Here is a 19950-nt window from a genome sequence, read left to right on the forward strand (position 1 = left end):
GTGACTAAATTAACAAAGAATAAATGCAACAAAACGTCAGAACAATTCTCATAAGTCGTTTAGCTGTAGGACAAAATATCCATAGTCTTATTGTAATTTGAATTTTAGTTTACTTTGCTACCCTTGCACCAGTTTGATTCTACTCGGCGATAGCAACATAGTTTTACAAAAAATAAAAGCATCAACCAGCTCTCCTTGGCTTAAGAGCTAGCAACTGTAACAGCAAACCAAAAACAATACCCTCGACAATCGGTTCAACAATCAATCCTTTAATCCCTTCAAACCTAACGCGACCGTATAAGTGGAACCTAAGCAACAGCACACAAACAAAACAAAAACACAAAAAACACCCCTCAACACAGCGCATAAAAACCGCACCATCCCTTTCCAAGGCCGGCTTGACACTCGCAACCTCTGCGTTAGGTAGCCCTACGTGGTGACAGCATAAAAATGACAGGGTATTCATTGCAAGCACCAGCACCACCACCACCAACAGCAGCAGCCGAACACTTGCGAATGGAACTTGTGTTGACGTTTAATTGGTTTTAGACGCAGCAACGATGGCAAACGGGGGCGAATGGACGGACTGCAGCAAAACACAATGTATCAACGTGGCAGGCCAACCTGCCAGACCACAGGCACAGGCGCAGGCAATCCGGGCTGGCTATCGAAGCTAATCTATCTATCGCGAGCGTGCTGTCGAAGAACGCACAGAGCGGGGGTAAAAAGAAGCAACAACTAAAAAAAAGCAGGGCTGTTAACACGTATGAAGCGCGAGAGAGATCGGAGCTGGAGATACAAAAGGCAAAATGCGTATCGTGTGCCACGATTTCATCACCATCAACCAGCCCGAGTCCGGCGGACAAAAGCTAATGAACGTGACGTTGACCGGGTAAGGGTCAAGTGGATCAAATCGGAAGGAAAGGGACACTCAAGCAGCAGCAGCAGCAAAATGGTTTTTGATAAAGTGGATCTATTAATATCCACCAGAACGAGGTGCTTGCTGTTTGAAGGACGATTGTTTCGGGCAGTCAACCAGCGACACAAACAAGCGCGGTTCTTCGGTTTAAGGTTAAATGCAAGATAATAAACATACCCCATGTTGAACATTACGATGTACCGATGTTTAAAAATACTCTCCCAAGCGCCCACAAGATACATGCTTCGCTTGCTCTTAATCCTCATTTTCATACGCCCGCCGGCTGTTCATTGTTCGAACAGTTATTAATTTCCCACACTGCGGACAGGCTACACTAGCACTTCGACCCAGTGCATTGTTCTGCGAAGCCCACATTCATTACCCCGCATTTCGATTAGCGCTGCTCTCAGCCGGCTCTCATCCGGCTGCATCAAAGAGCGACCGCAAATTTTCGCGTGTGCATCGATCACCGGAGCCGGATTAAGCGTGACAACCCACCAACAATATGCCAGCCTTAATTAATATGTGCTAATCTGCAAACGGACTATGGCACACGAATGCAGCGTGGTGCAGATTATAAACACCCTCTCTCTCACTCACTCTCATCATCACCATCCCATCAGCTTCCCAACGGTAGTCACCAGCAGAAAGCTTTGTGAGATGAAAAATTGATTCATTACCCACGGCAGGCCACGAGCGTCAACCAAAACGGATCGAACCGCCGCTTCGAATGGCGCCCAACACTGTATAAGGCCTCAGCATCAGCGGAGGAATGGTGCCCGGCCAACATGTGCTGTGACTCCGTAGCCAATCTAATAGGCAGCAGGCAGACAGTCCCCGGTGCTGCAACATTAATGTGCGTGTCATTGGGCCCGCACGAGCAACCCAATCTCAGCGTGCCGACATTCCCGACTCCGGCCACAAAGGTTGCGGCCCAGTCAGGTGTGCCGGGCGTTTCGGGACGGTTGCGTGTGGTTTGAAAAGGCTGAACAAGCTATTTTTGCACGCCCGGGTGTCCGGTGGCCCCCACCGGGTTAGGGGTTCGTGTGTGTGTGTCTCTCCACCGTACTGTTTTCGGTGTGTCTTAATCTTGCAAACAATCGCCCGTGGCAGCTGTAAAGGGGATAATGTTGTTTTTTTTTGTGTTTTGCTTTTGCTTTTTTCTTTCTTCTTTTGGTTGCATTTGTTGACTGACATTTTTCTATCGCTGTCTGGTGGGTTGGTGGCCTTAGAGCTGCGAAATTTTCAACCGATCGCGTCCGCATGAGATTGTTGTGGTTTGCGGCGGGGATCGTTACTATGTAGGTTGGTGCGGTATGCCGTTCTGCCACACCCTGAAATTGCCTTTGGCAGGGTGAAAACAAAAACAATGCCAAAGCAAATAATTTGCAGTAATGAAAAATCGAGAGAAGAAAAGTGAAACAAAAAGAAATACACAAATTATATTTTAAGAAAATTAAATAACTCCTCAAACAACTCTTTAGTAAAAATAAGTGACCGATTGACCAATTAATGGGTCAAACAAACAACAAACATTTAATAAGTCAAACAAGTAACAAAAATAAACCATAAAACAACTATGTTAAATGAACTGAAATGACATTAGAAACAATTCAATAAAATAAAACATGAATGAAATAAGATAACTGTAAAAACAGATACAAATTAAAGTTAAATAAAAACTGAAAGTTTAACAACACAATACTGCATTAACAGCGGATTAAATTAAAAACCTCGAAAACATTTACAAAGCTTAGAAAAATGAGAAAAAAGATCAACAGAACTAAAACTAAATAAATTAATAAATTAATAAATAAATAAATAAATAAAATAGACACAAAAATAAATCGAATGAAATATGAAAATTAGGAACAACATAAAAACAAAACGCAATATGGCATGAAGGCTGCTTTACCTTCTCAATTAAATATTACCACAATCAACAACCTCATTTGTCCGCAATCGCTTTTTTCAGTATTTCTGTCTTCCCATATATCACCGCTACACCTTTCCGCTGCTATGCCCGGCTATAAATGTGTTAAAAGATTGCGCAAAGTTGCCTCAAACATAGATCAATGTCTCGCGAGCGCACCAAATGATAACAAGACAAGCCGTGCAGTGGCTCGTGCGCCATTTAATAAATGTTAAATATGACAAAACTACCAATCAAAATAAAGTAATGCAAAGGGTACACAAAACACCCACTGCTGCCGCGCCGCGACGAACGGCCACAGGTGACCCACTGAACAGCCTCCCTGCCGGGGGGGGGGAGGAACCCACCATTGCGTACGTTCGCGCAAGCAAGCGAACATGTTCGCGTGCGCCTCAACACACCAGTTTGTATGCGTTGCGTGTGTGTGGATTGAAATTTTGTATACTTTTGTTATTTTTATATTCTTTTTTGTTAAAGTTCTCGTTAGTGTCCCCCTATGCGCAGGGCATTCCATCCTGTCTTCTCGCCCCAACACGCCCCAAAGTGTTTGTTGCGCACGCGTAAGGTACGCGCGACGTGGTGCTTGCTGCGTAGACGGTGAAGCGTAGTTGCCCGTAGAGCCGCATGCCGGCACACTTAACCTTACTGCTTACTGCGCCAACCTTTAGCGCACACCTTTTCATTGAGCACCACCCCATTCACCCGTGCAGACTCCGTGCACCGTTTTGCCGGCAAAGCTTGCAGCATCCGATTGGCAACAATTAACCCTTAATAGGAAAAGGGGTACTTTCGGAATCGTATTGGAACAAATTCAAACACGAAAAAACATAATAAAGCCAATCTTTATTAGGATCACAGCCAAACTTTTTTATATTTTTTCCTTAAAAGAGATTACTGTTGCAATTGATTTGCGATCGCTGCCCAAGGGTTGACGTACCAAAGATGATGAATTGATAGAGCTGCAGTGAGGAGAGGGTCACGCCACCCTTTCCCCGGTGGCGACGGCCAGCGAGACAATGGGCAGACAGTGAGACACGTGGGTACCGTTGGCTGGTTGGGCGGTGAGAGGAGGACATTAAAAATGACAACAATACCAACAGCAGCAGCAGCAGCAGCAGCAACAGTACCAGTACCAGCAGTACCACTTGCAACGGGGTAAAAACATCATTAAACCGAAAAGCTTACGCCACCTCGTCTTGCCACTTTAATAAGATCGTTTCGATCGTTCGGCCGATTCGTTCATCGGTTCATTCCGCTGCAGATGAGAGGGAGGTTGGACGGTGATTTCATTCGCCGTCTGCCAGCAGTGCCCCGCGGTACGAACCCAAACCGATTCGTGGGGGATGCCAGCGATCGTGTGCGCTGCACCGTGTGTGTTTGTGTGTTGTATGGAGATAAGTTCAGTTTCACTTTTTAACGCAACTCGAGCGCACTTTCCTGCACGAGGACGCACGTTTATGTTTGCCGTTTTGCCGAGCCAGTTCAGCCAGCCAGCGTGCCGGGGTGGCGGGCATTAGTTGTGCGCTCTAACGCGGGTGCAGGTGGTGTGGACCAGTGTGTGAACGTTCTATTTTGCGTGAGTTTAGTGCGTGTCATTTCGTGTGTGTGTGTGTGTGTGTGTGTGTGTGTGTGTGTGTGTGTGTGTGTGTGTGTGTGTGTGTGTTTGTGTCTGTGTTTATATGCATTTTTCATTATCACGATCGGTGTGTGATTTGATGTCACAAAATATTTTGCACGCTGAAACAGTACAATTGGCGTGGTCGTGCCAAACGAGTTCTCCCACGGCGAGATAGAGCACGAGCGAGGGAGATTGAGAGAGCGAGATGGTGGTAATAATGTGCATAAAAATCGACCGTAATGGAGGTTCATAATTCTACCATCAACAATGTTGCATCCACCAGCCAGCACGCCCTTTTAATGCATAAAGAATTAGTGTGTATCGTTGAGTGAGCATTGCTCCACCGAGTGTCTATGTGCCAGGGAAACAAGCGGGGCTCGATGAGAAATTGCAACAGATTTGAAAATGAGTGGCTGAACAAAGTTGTCTCGCAAATGTTACGAAGTTGTGGTGCGATAATTGTTTATTTATATATTTTATAAATGATTGTGTTTGTGGTGCATTTTTGGAAGTAGTTGTCGGTGTAAAATTGTGTCCATAAGTTTCAATGAATTGCCTTTTAAGTATATATTTTCTGTCACTGAATTCCTCACACAATGTAACAAGAATATATTCCCGAAATTACCGTTTCTTTCTCGCTTGTTTGCTCTTCATTTGTGTATAAATTAATTACCTCCACCATTTACCGCACCCATGCTATCCTATTTTAAACTACCTGGTATCATTATTTCGTGCTCTGAATGCATTCCCAAACCCGTGCGCACACAGAAAATTCAACTGTTCCGTGTGTAACAGCGACAAACCCGCTAACCAGCTAGCCAACCCCAGGCCAGGAAGGGAACAAGAAAGGCATTTTAATGATGTGCCACTCTGCACACGCACGCACACACACACATGGCGACGAAAAGTCGGACTCGACCGAAACCGGCCCATGCCACATTCGGTGACTTCTTAATTATTTATTTCACTCTAACTGAACGGCACATCGACGGCCGCATACTGTCCCATAGGCACCCTATGTTTGTAGCTCGCATAGCTCCAACCGGTGATAATGGTGGTGGTTTCGAATCGAACCGTCCGTACCTGCAAACTGCCGGTGGTGAACTTGATTGAACCAAACCGAACGGTAGAACGAGAGATACCAAACCAAAAAAAAATCAAATAATTAGTTTCTGTACGCTCGATCCGTGCGACATGCCAGAGAAAAATTGACCGGCGAACCAACCCGAACCGAACCAAACGAAAGCAACCATTCGCCAGCCATTACTGGTGGCTGAGGGCTGGTATGTACGGTATCGGCCAAATACTTTGCAGTGCGGAGGTACCGGATCCGCTGTACCAATTCCGTTTACCACACCGTCTCGGAAGACGACCGTCGATCGAGTGTTGCGCATTTTCGCTGTAATAAACTTGTTAAAAATTGCTGGCAGTGCCCAGTGCTTCCCGCCACCTTCCCGGTTTTGGTGCACAAATTCGATTACTCCGTGGAGTTAATTGAATCCCCTGAGAAAGTGGGACCTTCGTGCAGTTGAAGGTTGCGCCGCAGCATCTTTCGCTGTGCAGTAGTTGTGCTCGATCAACTGTGGCTCGGGCGCCGGGAACTGTAATTAGGTTGTGGGAAAATAAGACAAAACTATGTCGCTGGCGTTTGCACGATCTTTTGCTCTTGAGTGTCTGTCAAGAATTTGCGTTGTACAGAAGGCACTATCCTGTATGAAACAATATTCAGATGCTTGTCTGAAATGCTACTAAGACTAAACATCTAGTATCGTTATCAACTATATTTTGGGAATTATTTTATGTGAAACCATATGAAATAGATCAACCGTTTCAACAAAAGCTTATCCATGGAAGAATAATCATGATTAATGCAAATGTTGATATAATATTACATGTAAATTATCAATCACTGTAATGCTATAATGCTGTAATCTCGAACAGATATCACTTAAAAATATTATAAGGACCTCAGTGAACAATGCGAACTATCCCTTTATACATCTGAAAAATCCTAAAATTTGCATTAAAAATGGATTTCTTGAGCTAGCAGTAGCAAAAAAAACTAGGACAGATACTTTCTTTCCATTAACATCCTTTGCAAGGTAATTATTTGAGATTACTTGCAAAAAACAAATCTACGACCTTGCAAGCTGTCTGTCGTCAGTTATCCGGCATTTTCATCATTTCGTACAAAAACATGCGACAAAATTGTTGGAGTAGAGTTTTTGCATAGTATTTGACTAGAAAAACTTGATAGGCACAGTTGGGGGATGTTGGACCAGTTCGTGGAATAGGATATCATATCGAAATTCGTCCGAAATTCACCTAAATTGATCACACTGAGCTTTTGCGTTATTGCTTGCCGCTGCGTAGCCAGTGGACGCGATTTCTGCTTCCTGGTATGTTTGTTCATGTTCCCCTGGTACTATTTCACTGTTATTTTCAACATTCTTTGGAGCTACCGGTCTGGCGATCGTCAATTCGTACGATTTAACAACATGCCCGTCATGGGTTCAAGCCCCTAATGGAACGTGGCCCCATACGCAGGAGTGACTATGCTGCTAAGGTAATAAATAAGTCACTGAAAGCCAAGCTCACTTTACTAGTGGGTACAGGCAGGCTTTTAACGACAACGGTTGTTGTGCTAAGAAGAAAAAAAAAGATTCTTTGGAAGTTCTAGTCGCTCAGGGACGTCGGCCAATCGGAAGTTGGCTTTCTTGTGATGCTCTGATTGTTGTGCCTAATAAGTCTAAAAGTAAAAGTAAAATTAAAAAGTAAAATAAGCCAAAATGTTGTAAATGCCGCATCGGGATCATACGACGTCCAAAAACTGCAACACGGAGACCGTTTTAGACGCAACGGGATTCCGTTCTTTGAGCGCGATAACTCCTAATCAAAGTTGCTTTACTTGTTTGGCCAAAAAGGTCAGTGTTCAACTGATAGAGGTGTTAAATGTTCGCTGTTGACTCATGAGATACTATCATTGAAAGCGCAGCAAACGTTTTGTCAGCGATGGTGAAGATAAAGCCATGAAAAATCAATAATTTTGTCTTTGTTTTTATGCAGATGTTAAAACATCCAAATCCAATTTAATCCAAAACCACTCCAGTAATGATTGTGCATTAGATCATGCGTACAAATTTAATTGAAATGGAATAAAAATGCACACTTGTCTTGTCATATAAAAATTGAATGTTATATGCATACTTGCACATGTTCTATTTTCGGTCGTAAAATTTATTAAATCCTACGAAACAACTCTTCCAATCATACGCCCACATAACAAGTATCTTCCCACCACCATAAAGTGCTATAGCATCGTCATATTGCTTCCCAGCGCTACACTACTCGATAAATTCTGCCCCGCCACTAAACCCAAAGCCATTCAAAACAATCCTTTTTCCCACAAACACATGATCCGCATGAGCTCATCGCCAACGATCGGCAAGGCAAGGAGCTGAAACTAATAAAATGAAATTAAACGAAAAGCATGCAAAACCCACATCGCCCGTGTAGGCGAACACCATTACCAGGATGATAAATCTGCGGTGATGATTTCATTACTTGCAATGCGATTGCCACACATAGAGGCCCCAGCCAGCCAAGCATGTGGGAGCGCATGGAATCAAATTTGCAGCTACGGGGAGATAGAGTCAAAGAAGCAGAAGTAACAGCAAACGCAATAATATAGATAAAGGTTTATGTTTCCCAACCGTACCAGCAGTGATTTAAGTTGCGCAACTCACCCGATCCTAAATTCGTGTTCTACCCTTGGAAATATCAGTATCAAAGCAAGTGTGCGCTTACAATTGCTCCGCTAAAATGCCCAAACGTACAGTGAAACAGTGCCACGGTAGCAGCAGCAGCAGCAGCAGTACCAGCAGCAGCAAGGACATTGTAATTACCACCGACCAAACCAACGAAACCAACGTCACGGGCAACAGTGCCAACGCCACTGCAGACGGGAGCGCCCGTTGCACAAACGCTGTCAAAAGCAGCAACGTCGGCGAACTTCCTGCCCGCACGGCCAGTGCGGGAGGGGGCCGATGCTGCGATGCACCCCAGTGCAACAATAGCAGGAAGTGTGTCGTGCGTCAGAAGTCACAAAAAATTGTCCTGGCACCGTCGAGCGGCGAGGATCACGTATATCACATTTACGGTAGGTGTGCGGCAGGTGGGGCTTGCGTTTGGTCAGGTTCTTTTTTACCGTACCGTAGGTGTGTGTGCGAAAGTGGAAAATGAAGATGATTTATTTGGCTGTAAATAAAAAAAGCTGTCAAACAGCATGCACAAAAATTGAAACAAATGAAGTTGATAAAAATTCGATAAACGTTTTAATTGCAAAGAAAAAGTAAACCCAGGAAGATTTTAGGAAATAACGAAAATTCAACATAAACTGCCAGAAAAAAAAACTATAAAAACGTTTACAATGAACGTTACAACTGCTCCATGCACTTTACATATGCTTGTTTTTGTCATCTTTACAACGACCTTTGGTGGTCCAATTTGTTCACTCGGTGCTCCGTGCATCATAAATTTAACGTCCGCTCCCGTAGAACCCTTGGCGGAAGCAAATTGATTTGCATAAGAGAGAAATTGAATAATTACATCTCCACCGTACCCTATCGTAAAGCACTGCGCTGTGGTTATGGGTGGTTTTGTTTTTATTTGTCAAGTTGAGTAATTTATTGACGTTGAAGTTGGTTCTATTGGAGAGAGGGTAGAGCAGGATTCAATTTGTGGGATTTTATTTTTATTTTCAAAAACAATTTAATTTCTGCAATCAATTTGATTACCTACAGCGGTTGGATGCTACCGGAGTAATCATGCTAAAATTTGCTACGTATTTTTGGTTTGACTTTAACATTAAATATTGTGGTTGGTATCTTAATCTAAAATGTGACTTCAGACTTGTCAGTTTTTATTAAGTTTTTTTTTAGTTCACTATTATTTTCATTACAACTTAAAATGAAAACATGAATTTTTGAAATTAAAAATTTGGTAATTTTTTTTGTGTCTCAAATTGAAACTAAAACTAATTGTTTTATCTCTTTTTTTCTTGTTTTAGGTAAGTCAAATTGCCCTTCAAATCGATGAAAAAAATCGGTAAGGATAAATAACCATACACGATATCAATCATTAAAAGTCAGCCATGGTTTTATAAACAAACGTTAAATGTATCTGCAACACACGCCAACCGTTCGGTGCACTCTCTGTAATTGAACATGGCGATCCTTTGTAAACATCCTGTTCGAATTATTTCCACCTCGCCGGCAATTTTCCCGGGCTCGCACTCGCGCATCGATTTTCCTACCTACCATCATCATTTATTTTTAACCACCGAGTTCAATAATCTGCCCTCTTCTTCGATTAATTACAACCGCTCGAGCACGCCAGCACTTTAAAGCTAGCAACAGAGGCAACAGTAGCTAGCAACTACCGACAGCATAAAACCAGACCCTCCAACCGGTGGTGCATCCCGGTGAAATCCTAACGCAAGCTTTAAAAGCACCGCACAGGCAAAGCTCTCGAGTGTGCAGGGAAAAGTTGCCCTAAGTAATTATACACCACACTGCCGCAAGGGGAGGGTGGAATAACAAAAATAAAAACTACAATCCTTCCTGCGCCGTGTGCACAGCAAGAGGAAAAGATTTTCCAACCAAGCCCGACAGACGGCACAAGGGCCCCGCAACTATCAAAGGGTGCAAAGCGGAAAAAGAACAAACATATTAACCATTACGGGGGTGAAATTCGGGGCTTTGAACAGGAGCGGGACCGGAACTGGAGTGTGCTTGCTACCTCAACAACCGTTCCAGAGCAAAGTTCCGATCGATTTCGCGCCCTGCTTGGATTTGCGTTGCGCTAAAGCAGGATGAAGCTATGTTGCAAAAACATATGATTTGCGCAGGGTGTGTTAAGGGGGGGGTCAGGAAATAATGCCGCTGGAAAAAGGCGCTTTGCGCCAGCAAGCGGAAACAACAACCTGCTGCATGCTCGGGGAAAAAGCCGAACGGAATGAACGCACCGGAATGAACTCGAGTTCGAAAGAGCGCAACGTGAGCGAGAGAGCGCTTTAAAACAAAGCTCTCTTATGCTTCACCACTTGATAGTTTATTTCGAAGCTCATGTTTTATAAATGCTGCATGATTAAGTTGCAAACTATGTATCCTCTTTTGCAATCAATATTTTCCTCAAAGTTTTGATTGTAATCCCTTAAACAAATCAATCAATGGTTCAAATATATCTGACTTAACTTCAGTTTTCGCTTCTCCCTTCCGAGCTGAAATCACTTCTCCTCACTTCATCTCAGCATTCGCTCAACGTAATGCTCCCCGCTTCGGAGCAAAACAAGTCCTCCCATTTCGCACGCAAGTGCGTACAAGCGCCCATGGCCTGCCACAATCTCGCACAAGCCTTCCACAAATCATCCCGTGAGCGGTGAAAAGAGAGTCAGCCTGCCCGACGACCTTGTTGTTTTCTTTTTTGTGCCATCGTGTTCACACTCTTCCCATCGCACTCCATCATCATCATCATCACCATCAGCACGGCTGCACTCTTGTATACTACTGCTCCGATGATGCTGAGCCGTCGTCGTCGTAACTCAAGCGCATGTTACAGTTATGTCATGTTGGACGGGGCGCTTGCCTGCCCTCCCGCGATATCCGAAATCAACAACAGCATCAGCAGCACCAGTAACAGCTACGGCTGCAGTAAAAGTAGAAGCAGCAGCATGCAAAACTGAGACACACCGGTGACGGTTAGGCAGGGCACAAACGGGCGGCGAACGAGCCCCTAGACAGGTTTTTGGTGTTGTAGATATAAAAGCGCTCCGAGAAAGGGAAGCAAATGGAGCGGATACACATACACACGGGGTTTGGGCATATGCTAAAGCGTGGCGCGAACGTAGCAGGTTGCACCGGTTCAGCTTAATCCACCTGGGTGAAATGTGCTTTTAATTTTAATTAAAATGTGGGGTTTTCTGAACAACATTAAAGAAAAATGAAATTGAACACGTTTGTTTCACGTGAAGAACGTCGATCAGTATTGACCAAATTGTCGTAAAACTCCCCTTTAAGATCACATTGATTTTATGCAAATTGTAAATTGACCCAAATCTATACACTTATCATAATCAAGCAAAAGGGTCATTCATGTGTAAAGCATTCAGCAGACGATCGTGACCGGCGATCGAAACTGCTCCTCTCAGAGTCAATTAAGCCGGGGTGCCCTCTGGCAACAACCGTGTACCGCTTTTTTGTCGCTCGCTCAGACACTCGTCGTAAATTAAGAAACATGTGTAAACCATTTCGGGCGCACCGTGAACCATTGATTGTGTTATTTATAGGTTTATTATTGATCTACCTGCTCTGGGGTGGCTTCATCCTGAGTGCGTCATCCCTTTGTTTATTTGCTCAAAATCGTAATTTAAACAATTAACATTATACGATCGGGTGCAAAAATTTCGGTTGTGCAGAATGAGATCTGTATCGTGCGTAGCACTCGCCTGTGAAAAAATTAAGTAAGTCCGAACTGTCTATTTGGTGGAAAGGGTAATAAAAAATCGTAAAATCTATAATTCTTTCTTCCATAAAAAATGCACTTTATTTTTGGGAATTTTATCACGCTCATAAGTGTTATCAAGTTTTACACTACTCACTCTGATCTTAAGTATGTGATCAAGCATTTCTAGCAACAAACTTATGATAACTTCAACGTTCATGGAATTGAAATAGTTTACCGAGAATGGTTTTTATAATTTTTCAAAAAAAAACTTAAAAAATAGTAAACTTCAACATGATTTAATAAATAAATTGTACCGCTTCAAAAATGGTATTGAGATCTTAATTAAAATCTAATATCCATGTTACCATGAGACTGTTTATCGATGTGCTCATTATGCTTCCCAATGATTTATGCTCCAGTTGTGTCCCATAGTGGGGAAGCTCCAACCTGGCAGCAGGTTCATTCGACCCTTGACAAATCATTTTACTTCAAACGTCTCGCTCTCTCTAGCACGCGCTCATAAACAACGGCCAACCGTTTGGTGTTCATTTGTGCTGCACGCGAGCATGGGCCCGAAGGCCAGAGCACCTCGACTCAATCTCAACCGCCCGTTTTTTTTTCAAGCGGCCAACCCCAGTTCCCCACCAGCTTCCACCTCAGCAGGTGATGCTGTACAGCACAATCGGCCGAACCATTCTCTGCGAGCGGAACCGCGCTTGTGCGTGCATGAACCAAAGCGATTGCGGGAGAGAGCGCGCGCGAAAACCGACAAAGAGCGGGAGAGCGCAACCGGATGGGAGATGCCCTCCCGTGCCCGAACCGAAAGGGGAGGGCAAAATGAAACGCGTCTGCAGCCCAGCGCGCGCGAGGACGTCCCTCGCGCTATGAAGGCGGGCGAAGAAAACAGTTTGCTTCAAGAAAGCATCGCGTTCGCGTGCGCCGAAAAACTAGCCTTCCCTTCGATAAAAACCCTTCGGTCGGTAGCGGGAATTTAGTTACATTTTTTTCGTTGGCGCGCCTTCCGGTACGAGATCGGTCAGTTTGAGGTTTGAAAAAAAAAAGGAAAACAATGCACCCTTAAGCTTGTAATGGACAACAGAAGTGTCAATTGTATGCTCTAAACTAAATTTGCAATTAAAGCTCCCCGCCCGGGTGGAGCCAACCGAAAGCATCTAAAGACAACATACATCGTCGGGCGGTCGCGTTTGTGTACGAGATATTCGGTCGTTAATTGTCGGTCCGTGACGTTCCATGCTTGATGAAAGCCTTTTGCAATGCTAAGATAAATTCCTATGAAATGGTTAAAAACAATACACCATAACCCTGTGTAAATGACTCTACTTGCATACTACTGGGAATAAAACCATGCAGAGTCACGCGAGAGCATAATATAGTGATAAAACCAACTCCCTCTTTCACTACCAATCACAACCGGACACATTAAAATCAGATCGATCCAGCTACGTAACATTAAATCGACCGGTTTTTTTCGGTGCAAGATCAGCGTTAAAATCGTATAAAATATTGCCAATTTAAATTCGGGCTCGATTTGGCGGTGCCGATATTGATTCGATGCGTAAAATAAATAGCTACATACAGTTCTCCCCATATCACTCCAAATTGTGCTCACCTTGCGTGCGTGTGTGTGTGTCTGTGATTTGTATAGTGGTTGATAAAAATAAATAAAATGTGCTAAAGCTCGTGTGCGCGTTTGTGTCGCTGCACTAGCCCCTAATAGCTGAAGAAATGTGCTAATGAGAAAATAAATAAATAGTGTGCGCTATCATTAAATCTTGCAATACGATCCATACGGTCGTGTCAGGTGTGCGCGTGTTTGATAGTGTGTTTTTGTGTACGTGTGTATTGTATTGCGAATAAATAGTTCGCTCCGGTTGTTATAATTCAAAAGCAGAAAAAGGGGTGCATAAAAAGAGGCAAAAAATACAGTGTATCCACTCCAGGCGGTGAGGAAACGGTTATGGCGAACGAACTCGGAGAGCTCGGTTTAAAGATGGTTGTTTTAAAATAAGTATTTCCCCCATCTTTCCACGATGGCATACATGGTGGGAAGGGAGAAGATATAGGGGTGAAAAGCATTATCCCGCAAATAATCCACCACAGCTTATGGGAACGTTCCGAGTGTGTCAAAACACTCCACAAATACAAACACATACACGAAAAAGTAAGCTTACCTCACCCAGGCAAAAGTAACACTATCCAGCTGGCATTATCATCCGGGAGCGTTGTCGCATCGGATAAAATCGGGGATAAAGCAATTCTATCCCGACACCTTTTGCCAATGCAAAACACCTTGTGGGAATTTTTACACGGTACGCATTTGCTTACGTACTTACGTGGTTTCTGTTTTTTTCTGCTAAATTCTTTCGAGCTCAAATTGAAGGCGTACACGCACTTATGAAATAAACAAATATGTAAACAAATTAGTGTCAGTAACACACAAACACACACGCACACACACGTATATCGTGTCGAATAAATAAACCAATCCCAATCCGGTGCTTGCAAAAACCCCCTGAAACAGTTTGGCAAGATTCGTACGCTATCCAGGGTCTGCATCCGGTCTGATTCTGGCAGCGATGGTGTGGGTCATTTTTCGTTAAATTTTAAGATTCGCCTAGATGTAGAGAACCATACAAAAAAACAAGCTTGTTTATCGCAAGCCTTTCGGGCGGACGAGTGAAATGTGGGAAAGAGGAAAAAGCATGGTGGACGTCTCTAGACTTGTTGCAGTAAAGGATTTTTACTGTGGATTTTACGTGGATGATTTCTTTTTTTTCAAAACAACAGATATTCTTTCTACTGGACGTTTGATTCAGTGATTCCAAGAGTTTAGAGATGAATCTTCATTGAGACTCACTAGTTCAGTATCATTCCTGGAATGCGTATAGTATGCTTTAATCCTTGAATTGCGTTTCTTTTTGTCTTGCGACACATCAACCTTTAAAACATTAGCCATTAATTATGATTAACCAATCATTAAAATGAGTTTTAAATTCGATTTATGCTGAGAAATTTTGAACTTTTCTTATTTAGACATTAGCTTCGAGCAATTTTTGTGCATGATATTATGGTGGAATGAGAGACGTTTTAATTTCAAAGAGAAACTAAACCCCAAATGTCATGAAATGAAAGCATCATTGGTAATTAGAATCAATCTGACACATGATACTTGCATGACATTCAACACACAAATGACAAAGTTCAAAAAGTACTTTTCAATATGAAGATAAGGCTTATGTTATCGTGCGAGCTGAGAGCGAATAGGAACCCAAGGCAGGAAGAAAACAAACCCATTGGTACACCCTTCAGCACTTTCCAACCATCAAAGGCTAACCGATCGTTACGGCTTGAGACTAACGCAGTGAAATTAATTCCTCCTCTTGAACATCGCAAATTGATTATGTCGGATCAGCAGCGCCCAAACCCAAGCTGATGATTAGTGAGCTGAAAGTTTTACCCACCCACCCGCGCCGGCCCAAGCTGTCTCGATAATAAACAAGTGTGTGAGCGAAAAACTACTCCATCAATCTCAATACCACCCGAAACGGGTCGGGCGCCGATCGATGAGTGAACCAAATGGGCCGCATTAAATCATGCTTGATTTTGACAGCCAAAGTCAGCCGCAACTGAGCGACGTTGACGCGTTGATTCTCGGGTGTAAAAGCAAGAAAGCGAACGGTTTCTTGCCTTGTCGTGTCAAACACTGACGGACATGTTGTTGCCAAAACCGACTCAGGCTGGGCCTTTCGGTTGAGTCTTGTTTTTGCTGTTTTTCTGTTAAGAAAGCAATATCTTTCCTCGCAAGCAGACATCTTGAGGAAAAGCTCCGTTGCATGCTCGCAACACTCAATCGCTTTGAACCAGCTGTTGGGACATTTGGGAGAAGAAATTGCTTATCCTAGAGTTCGAAGCAACTCAATGGAAACCTCGGACAGAAACGATTCTTGCACCGGCATTGGTACCAGCTGTTTGAAAGACCTTATTAGGGATGTGACCGGCAAAAGGGTCACCAAGTTGCCGCTCGCATTCGGGTGCAGCTAATGATGGTGCTGACATACAAACACACACACACACTTACACACACACAACTCGACCGTCCTTGCATGGCGCATTATCAAACACGCCTCGCGAGACTGAAGCTGTGATGAATGTGAAGCAATTTTGGGATGAAGGCTACTTTTGAGCACCTTGGTTTTTCGGGTGTTTGGTTACGGCGCCTAACAAAGGCCATTAATAATGAGCTTCGGAAGGGATGGGTGACGTTGTTTGACATTGAATTTGTTTGGCAGATGAGACAAACATTTGAAAACAACGTTGTGTTTGGTTGTGGTTTGGCAGACACGGGTGCGGTGATCTTATCAAAATTCAATCTGCCCAAACAACCAATAGGACTTCCCTTGAAAGCTGGTAGCTTTAAGGTCACTTTTGAAGTTGTTTGTGGATGTTTGTTCCGACGGTTCAATTTAATATATCTTCACTACTAAACCAGGCTAAACCCTAAAACAATTAACAGCTCTTCATTAAATCGTTTCCGATTTGACAGCTTTATGACTATCGGAGCGAGCACCCTTTCCGGTTCAAACAAAAGTTTATCTCACCCCAACCATACCATGCTCAAGATTAAACGTAGCAAACCATTAAACCAAACACAGCTACACCACTTGTTAACTAATTCACCTGTCTCATAAAATTACTACCAATCCTCCCACATCTTCCCAGTGCCGATTATACCCTAATAATGATGTCTACTTACTACGCTTGCAGCCTTACCACTAGACTGTTGCGTTGACTGTTGTTGTTGAGGGCAAGAAGCGAGCATAGAGAACAACCAACTAACCGTAAATCACGAGACCATGTGCCTTCTAACCCGACCCCGATGGGTTGCGGAACGGGTTGCGCTTTCTTAAAGAAGCAACACAAAAGCCCCTAAGCACGTAATGGCCGACAAACCGAGGGGGTTTTGGAAGCAGCCAACCAGCAACCATCAGGATAACAACCGCAGAAACACATTAAATCGTTTGCGGTTCTGTTTCCTCATTTCAATTTTCAATTTCCCTCGGTGCGTTGGGTTCCGTGTACTTGCTGAAAAGGTAGAAGAAAAAGAACTGGGGAAGTGTGTATTCGTGATGCTGGGAAGGAAAACGCAGACAAATACTAACGACTGCATAAAGGCACATTTATTTTTTTATGTTTTGGGAAGCAAAATGAGTCCGAGATTGAAGGAGCCTTTCGCCAGCGCCTTGTGGTCTTCCGTTCATTCCTAAGTGGCTGGATGGAATTTATATCACGTGCAAGACTAGCTTGTATAAATTGGTAACAAGCATTATCAAGAGCTTCTGTGAAGTTTAACTTGAGAGAATTATTTTACTAATTTTCTTGCAGTTAATTACCACATACCTAATAATTCACGAAATGTTGAAATTCAATTCCTTGACAAAGCTGCCAAATTGTTTTAGTCAGAAAACAACACTTTTCATAATGAATGAGTCGAACTCGCTCACCCAATATTTGGCACACACACACAAACATTCCTCTCATTTGCATCTTTTGCAGCGACCGACTAACATCGCGATAATAATTCACCGCAGCAGCCCTTCACCGATCACTGACCGATCGTTCTGTCAGTGATTGTTTTTATTTTAATGCAACCCCAAACCAATGGAAATTTGCCAATTAAACTGCCGACACAGGGCGATTTCTGCAGTTTAAAGAGCGAAAAAACGAACATAAAAAACGGAGCCGAGTTTCGTGACTCAGGACGCGATTCGGGGTGCAAAAAGCGCAAAGCTTAGCGATATCACGCGACATCTCTCTCTCTCTCGCTCGGGCATCGTGACGAAATGACTGCCAGAAGAAAACAAAAAGGAAACCACGGGATCCGCTGACAAGCGGCCAAACCCATTAATCAAGCGGCCTTTGGCGTACAACTGAGCAGAAGAAAGAAAAAAACAGAACAACACCCAGCACACGACAAGTGGCACCGCTCTCGGTTGTGAATGGGAGGCAGCAGCAACACACACACACACACACACACAGACAGCAACACACCGACAACAACCGAAAAACGCAGCACGCCAGTGGAAGTGTTTTCAATTAATTATGATTTTATATTGTCAGCACCGCAAGCCGCCGGTCAGCCGGTGGAGAGGTTACAAAAATAGCCCTTCGGTCCAAATGTTGCCCTTGGTTCCATGCTGCCGAATGAAACCCCGAAGCCGAACAGGGACAAGGGGTTGACACAGGATGCAACAGATTAGATACAAACTAGGAGGTTAATTTTTCGCTCACCCAAAACAACACCAAGCGCCGTTGGTGTTTGTGGTGGTGGTGATGGCATAAGACACACAACAACAAACCCCTAGCCGCCGTATTTGAAGATCGGTTCGAACTGTCGGCGCTTGATGTTGGTTTGATGTGTTGAGCGGGGAAAGCAGTGCGGTGGAGCAGTGCGGCAGTATGTAAACAAGTCGTAAAATTAGACTTCACATAACGGCGAACGCCCCAGAAGGAACGCAGCCGCGATCGATGACCGTGAATTGGGGCCAAAGTTGGGCTTGTGTTGATGTGACGTCGAACCGCGCACCGTTTGTGACTTTTTTGTTGTTGTATTCGGACACAAAGGAAGGTGCGTTTTTCTTCCTCTTCCTGCTTTCGAAGTGTACAACGTTACAACGGTGTTCATTTGGCCAGTTTTGGTATGCTAAGCATTTATGCTGGAAGGCACATCAACAAACGAAGACGATCGCGACTCTTAAAGATCACTAATGCTTTAACAGTCGATTTCTACATGCAAGCATGTAAAGTGGAACATAAAACACTCTTTAATTAGTGTTTCTTTTTGAAGCCTAACAGCTAAATACAAAATTAAACGTTTGGAGAATTTTACACATTCAATCACACCCAACCAATCGAACTCGTGAACACCTGAAACAATCACAAAACCATCCAACTGACCTTGCTGCGTGGCGCTTCTTTCGCATTAGCTAAAATTAGCACTATGTGTGAGAGTGTGTGTGTGTGTTTTTTTTTTTACTTCATTTTTGGTACATTCCACCCAATATAGGACACACTGCTAATCTTCCCAGCGGTTCGGTTTCGGTCCATCACCTTGACGGTGTGCCGTGGGATAATCAATCCGTCCTTCATCCTCAGACGTCTGGGCCCGGGGAAACGTACAATTCTGCTCACACACACAGCGCCACTGTTAGTAGATATTATCAAACTTCCTGCACCTGATCGGTGAACGGTCGGTTTGATGGTTCAGGCGGTCAGGAATTCCGGCCAACGCTTCACTTCGATTAACGCTATCGACAGCGAGCGACACCGTGAACGGAGTTGCTTCACCGCGCCCGTGCGAGCGCGATTGTTTCCCCCTGGCATTTTATTGATTTTTTGTTATAAAATTGTGATTTCCGAATGCGAATGGAAAGGGAGCGGGAAGAACGTGAACGCTGAAAAGCCCGGGCCAAACACGCCGGACATGGATGATTATCGATTTCCTTTTGCATTGGCCGTCTCGTGACCTGGGTGCCGAGACGGGGGTTATGGAGCGAATTTTTAAAGTAACATAGAAAACGGCAAAGAGAAAAAGAGCAAGAGAAAGAGAAAGAGAGGGAGAGAGCGATAAAGAGAGAGATATAGCAAAGCTATATGGTGAACAGTGTCATGGTGCCATTTCCCATCGTTGAAAGGGTTCATTTATTATTTACAAACATTGGATAGTGGCTTCTCTGAAGAGAAAGGCAAGTGCTGAGGTGAAAGAGACTGCCAATGTACGGGAATATGAAATATGAAAATAATTTCCGAACTCAATTTCAAAACATTTTAAAGATAAAAAACAAGAATTTAAAGCATTCAAAGCAAAATTCAATGTTTTTGGTTTAAAAGTTATGAGGTTATCGTTATACTCCAATTTTAGCAACATACTGGAAAGAAACATGCTGTAAAGCAGCCAAA

The 19950-nt window shown here is 43.7% G+C and overlaps 1 protein-coding gene across 18 annotated transcripts in view; it reads left to right on the plus strand.

Annotated features, from left to right (window-relative positions):
* The window catches only part of LOC1279930 (dual specificity calcium/calmodulin-dependent 3',5'-cyclic nucleotide phosphodiesterase 1), a 275103-nt gene that overhangs the window by 153966 nt on the left and 101187 nt on the right, over window positions 1-19950 (plus strand). For 2 of the 18 annotated variants that reach the window (XM_061654071.1, XM_061654082.1), the window contains exon 1: window positions 13038-13937. The exons of 6 other annotated variants lie outside the window; for them this stretch is intronic. Coding sequence is in view for 6 of the 12 variants with exons in the window: in XM_061654068.1 (XP_061510052.1) it covers window positions 8293-8629 (337 nt within the window). In the remaining 6 variants the exon portion in view is untranslated. 10 more of the 18 variants (XM_061654068.1, XM_061654081.1, XM_061654065.1 and 7 more) reach the window with 10 other exon arrangements.

The sequence above is a fragment of the Anopheles gambiae genome, chromosome 3, assembly GCF_943734735.2.
Source record: "Anopheles gambiae chromosome 3, idAnoGambNW_F1_1, whole genome shotgun sequence".
NCBI lineage: Eukaryota > Metazoa > Arthropoda > Insecta > Diptera > Culicidae > Anopheles > Anopheles gambiae.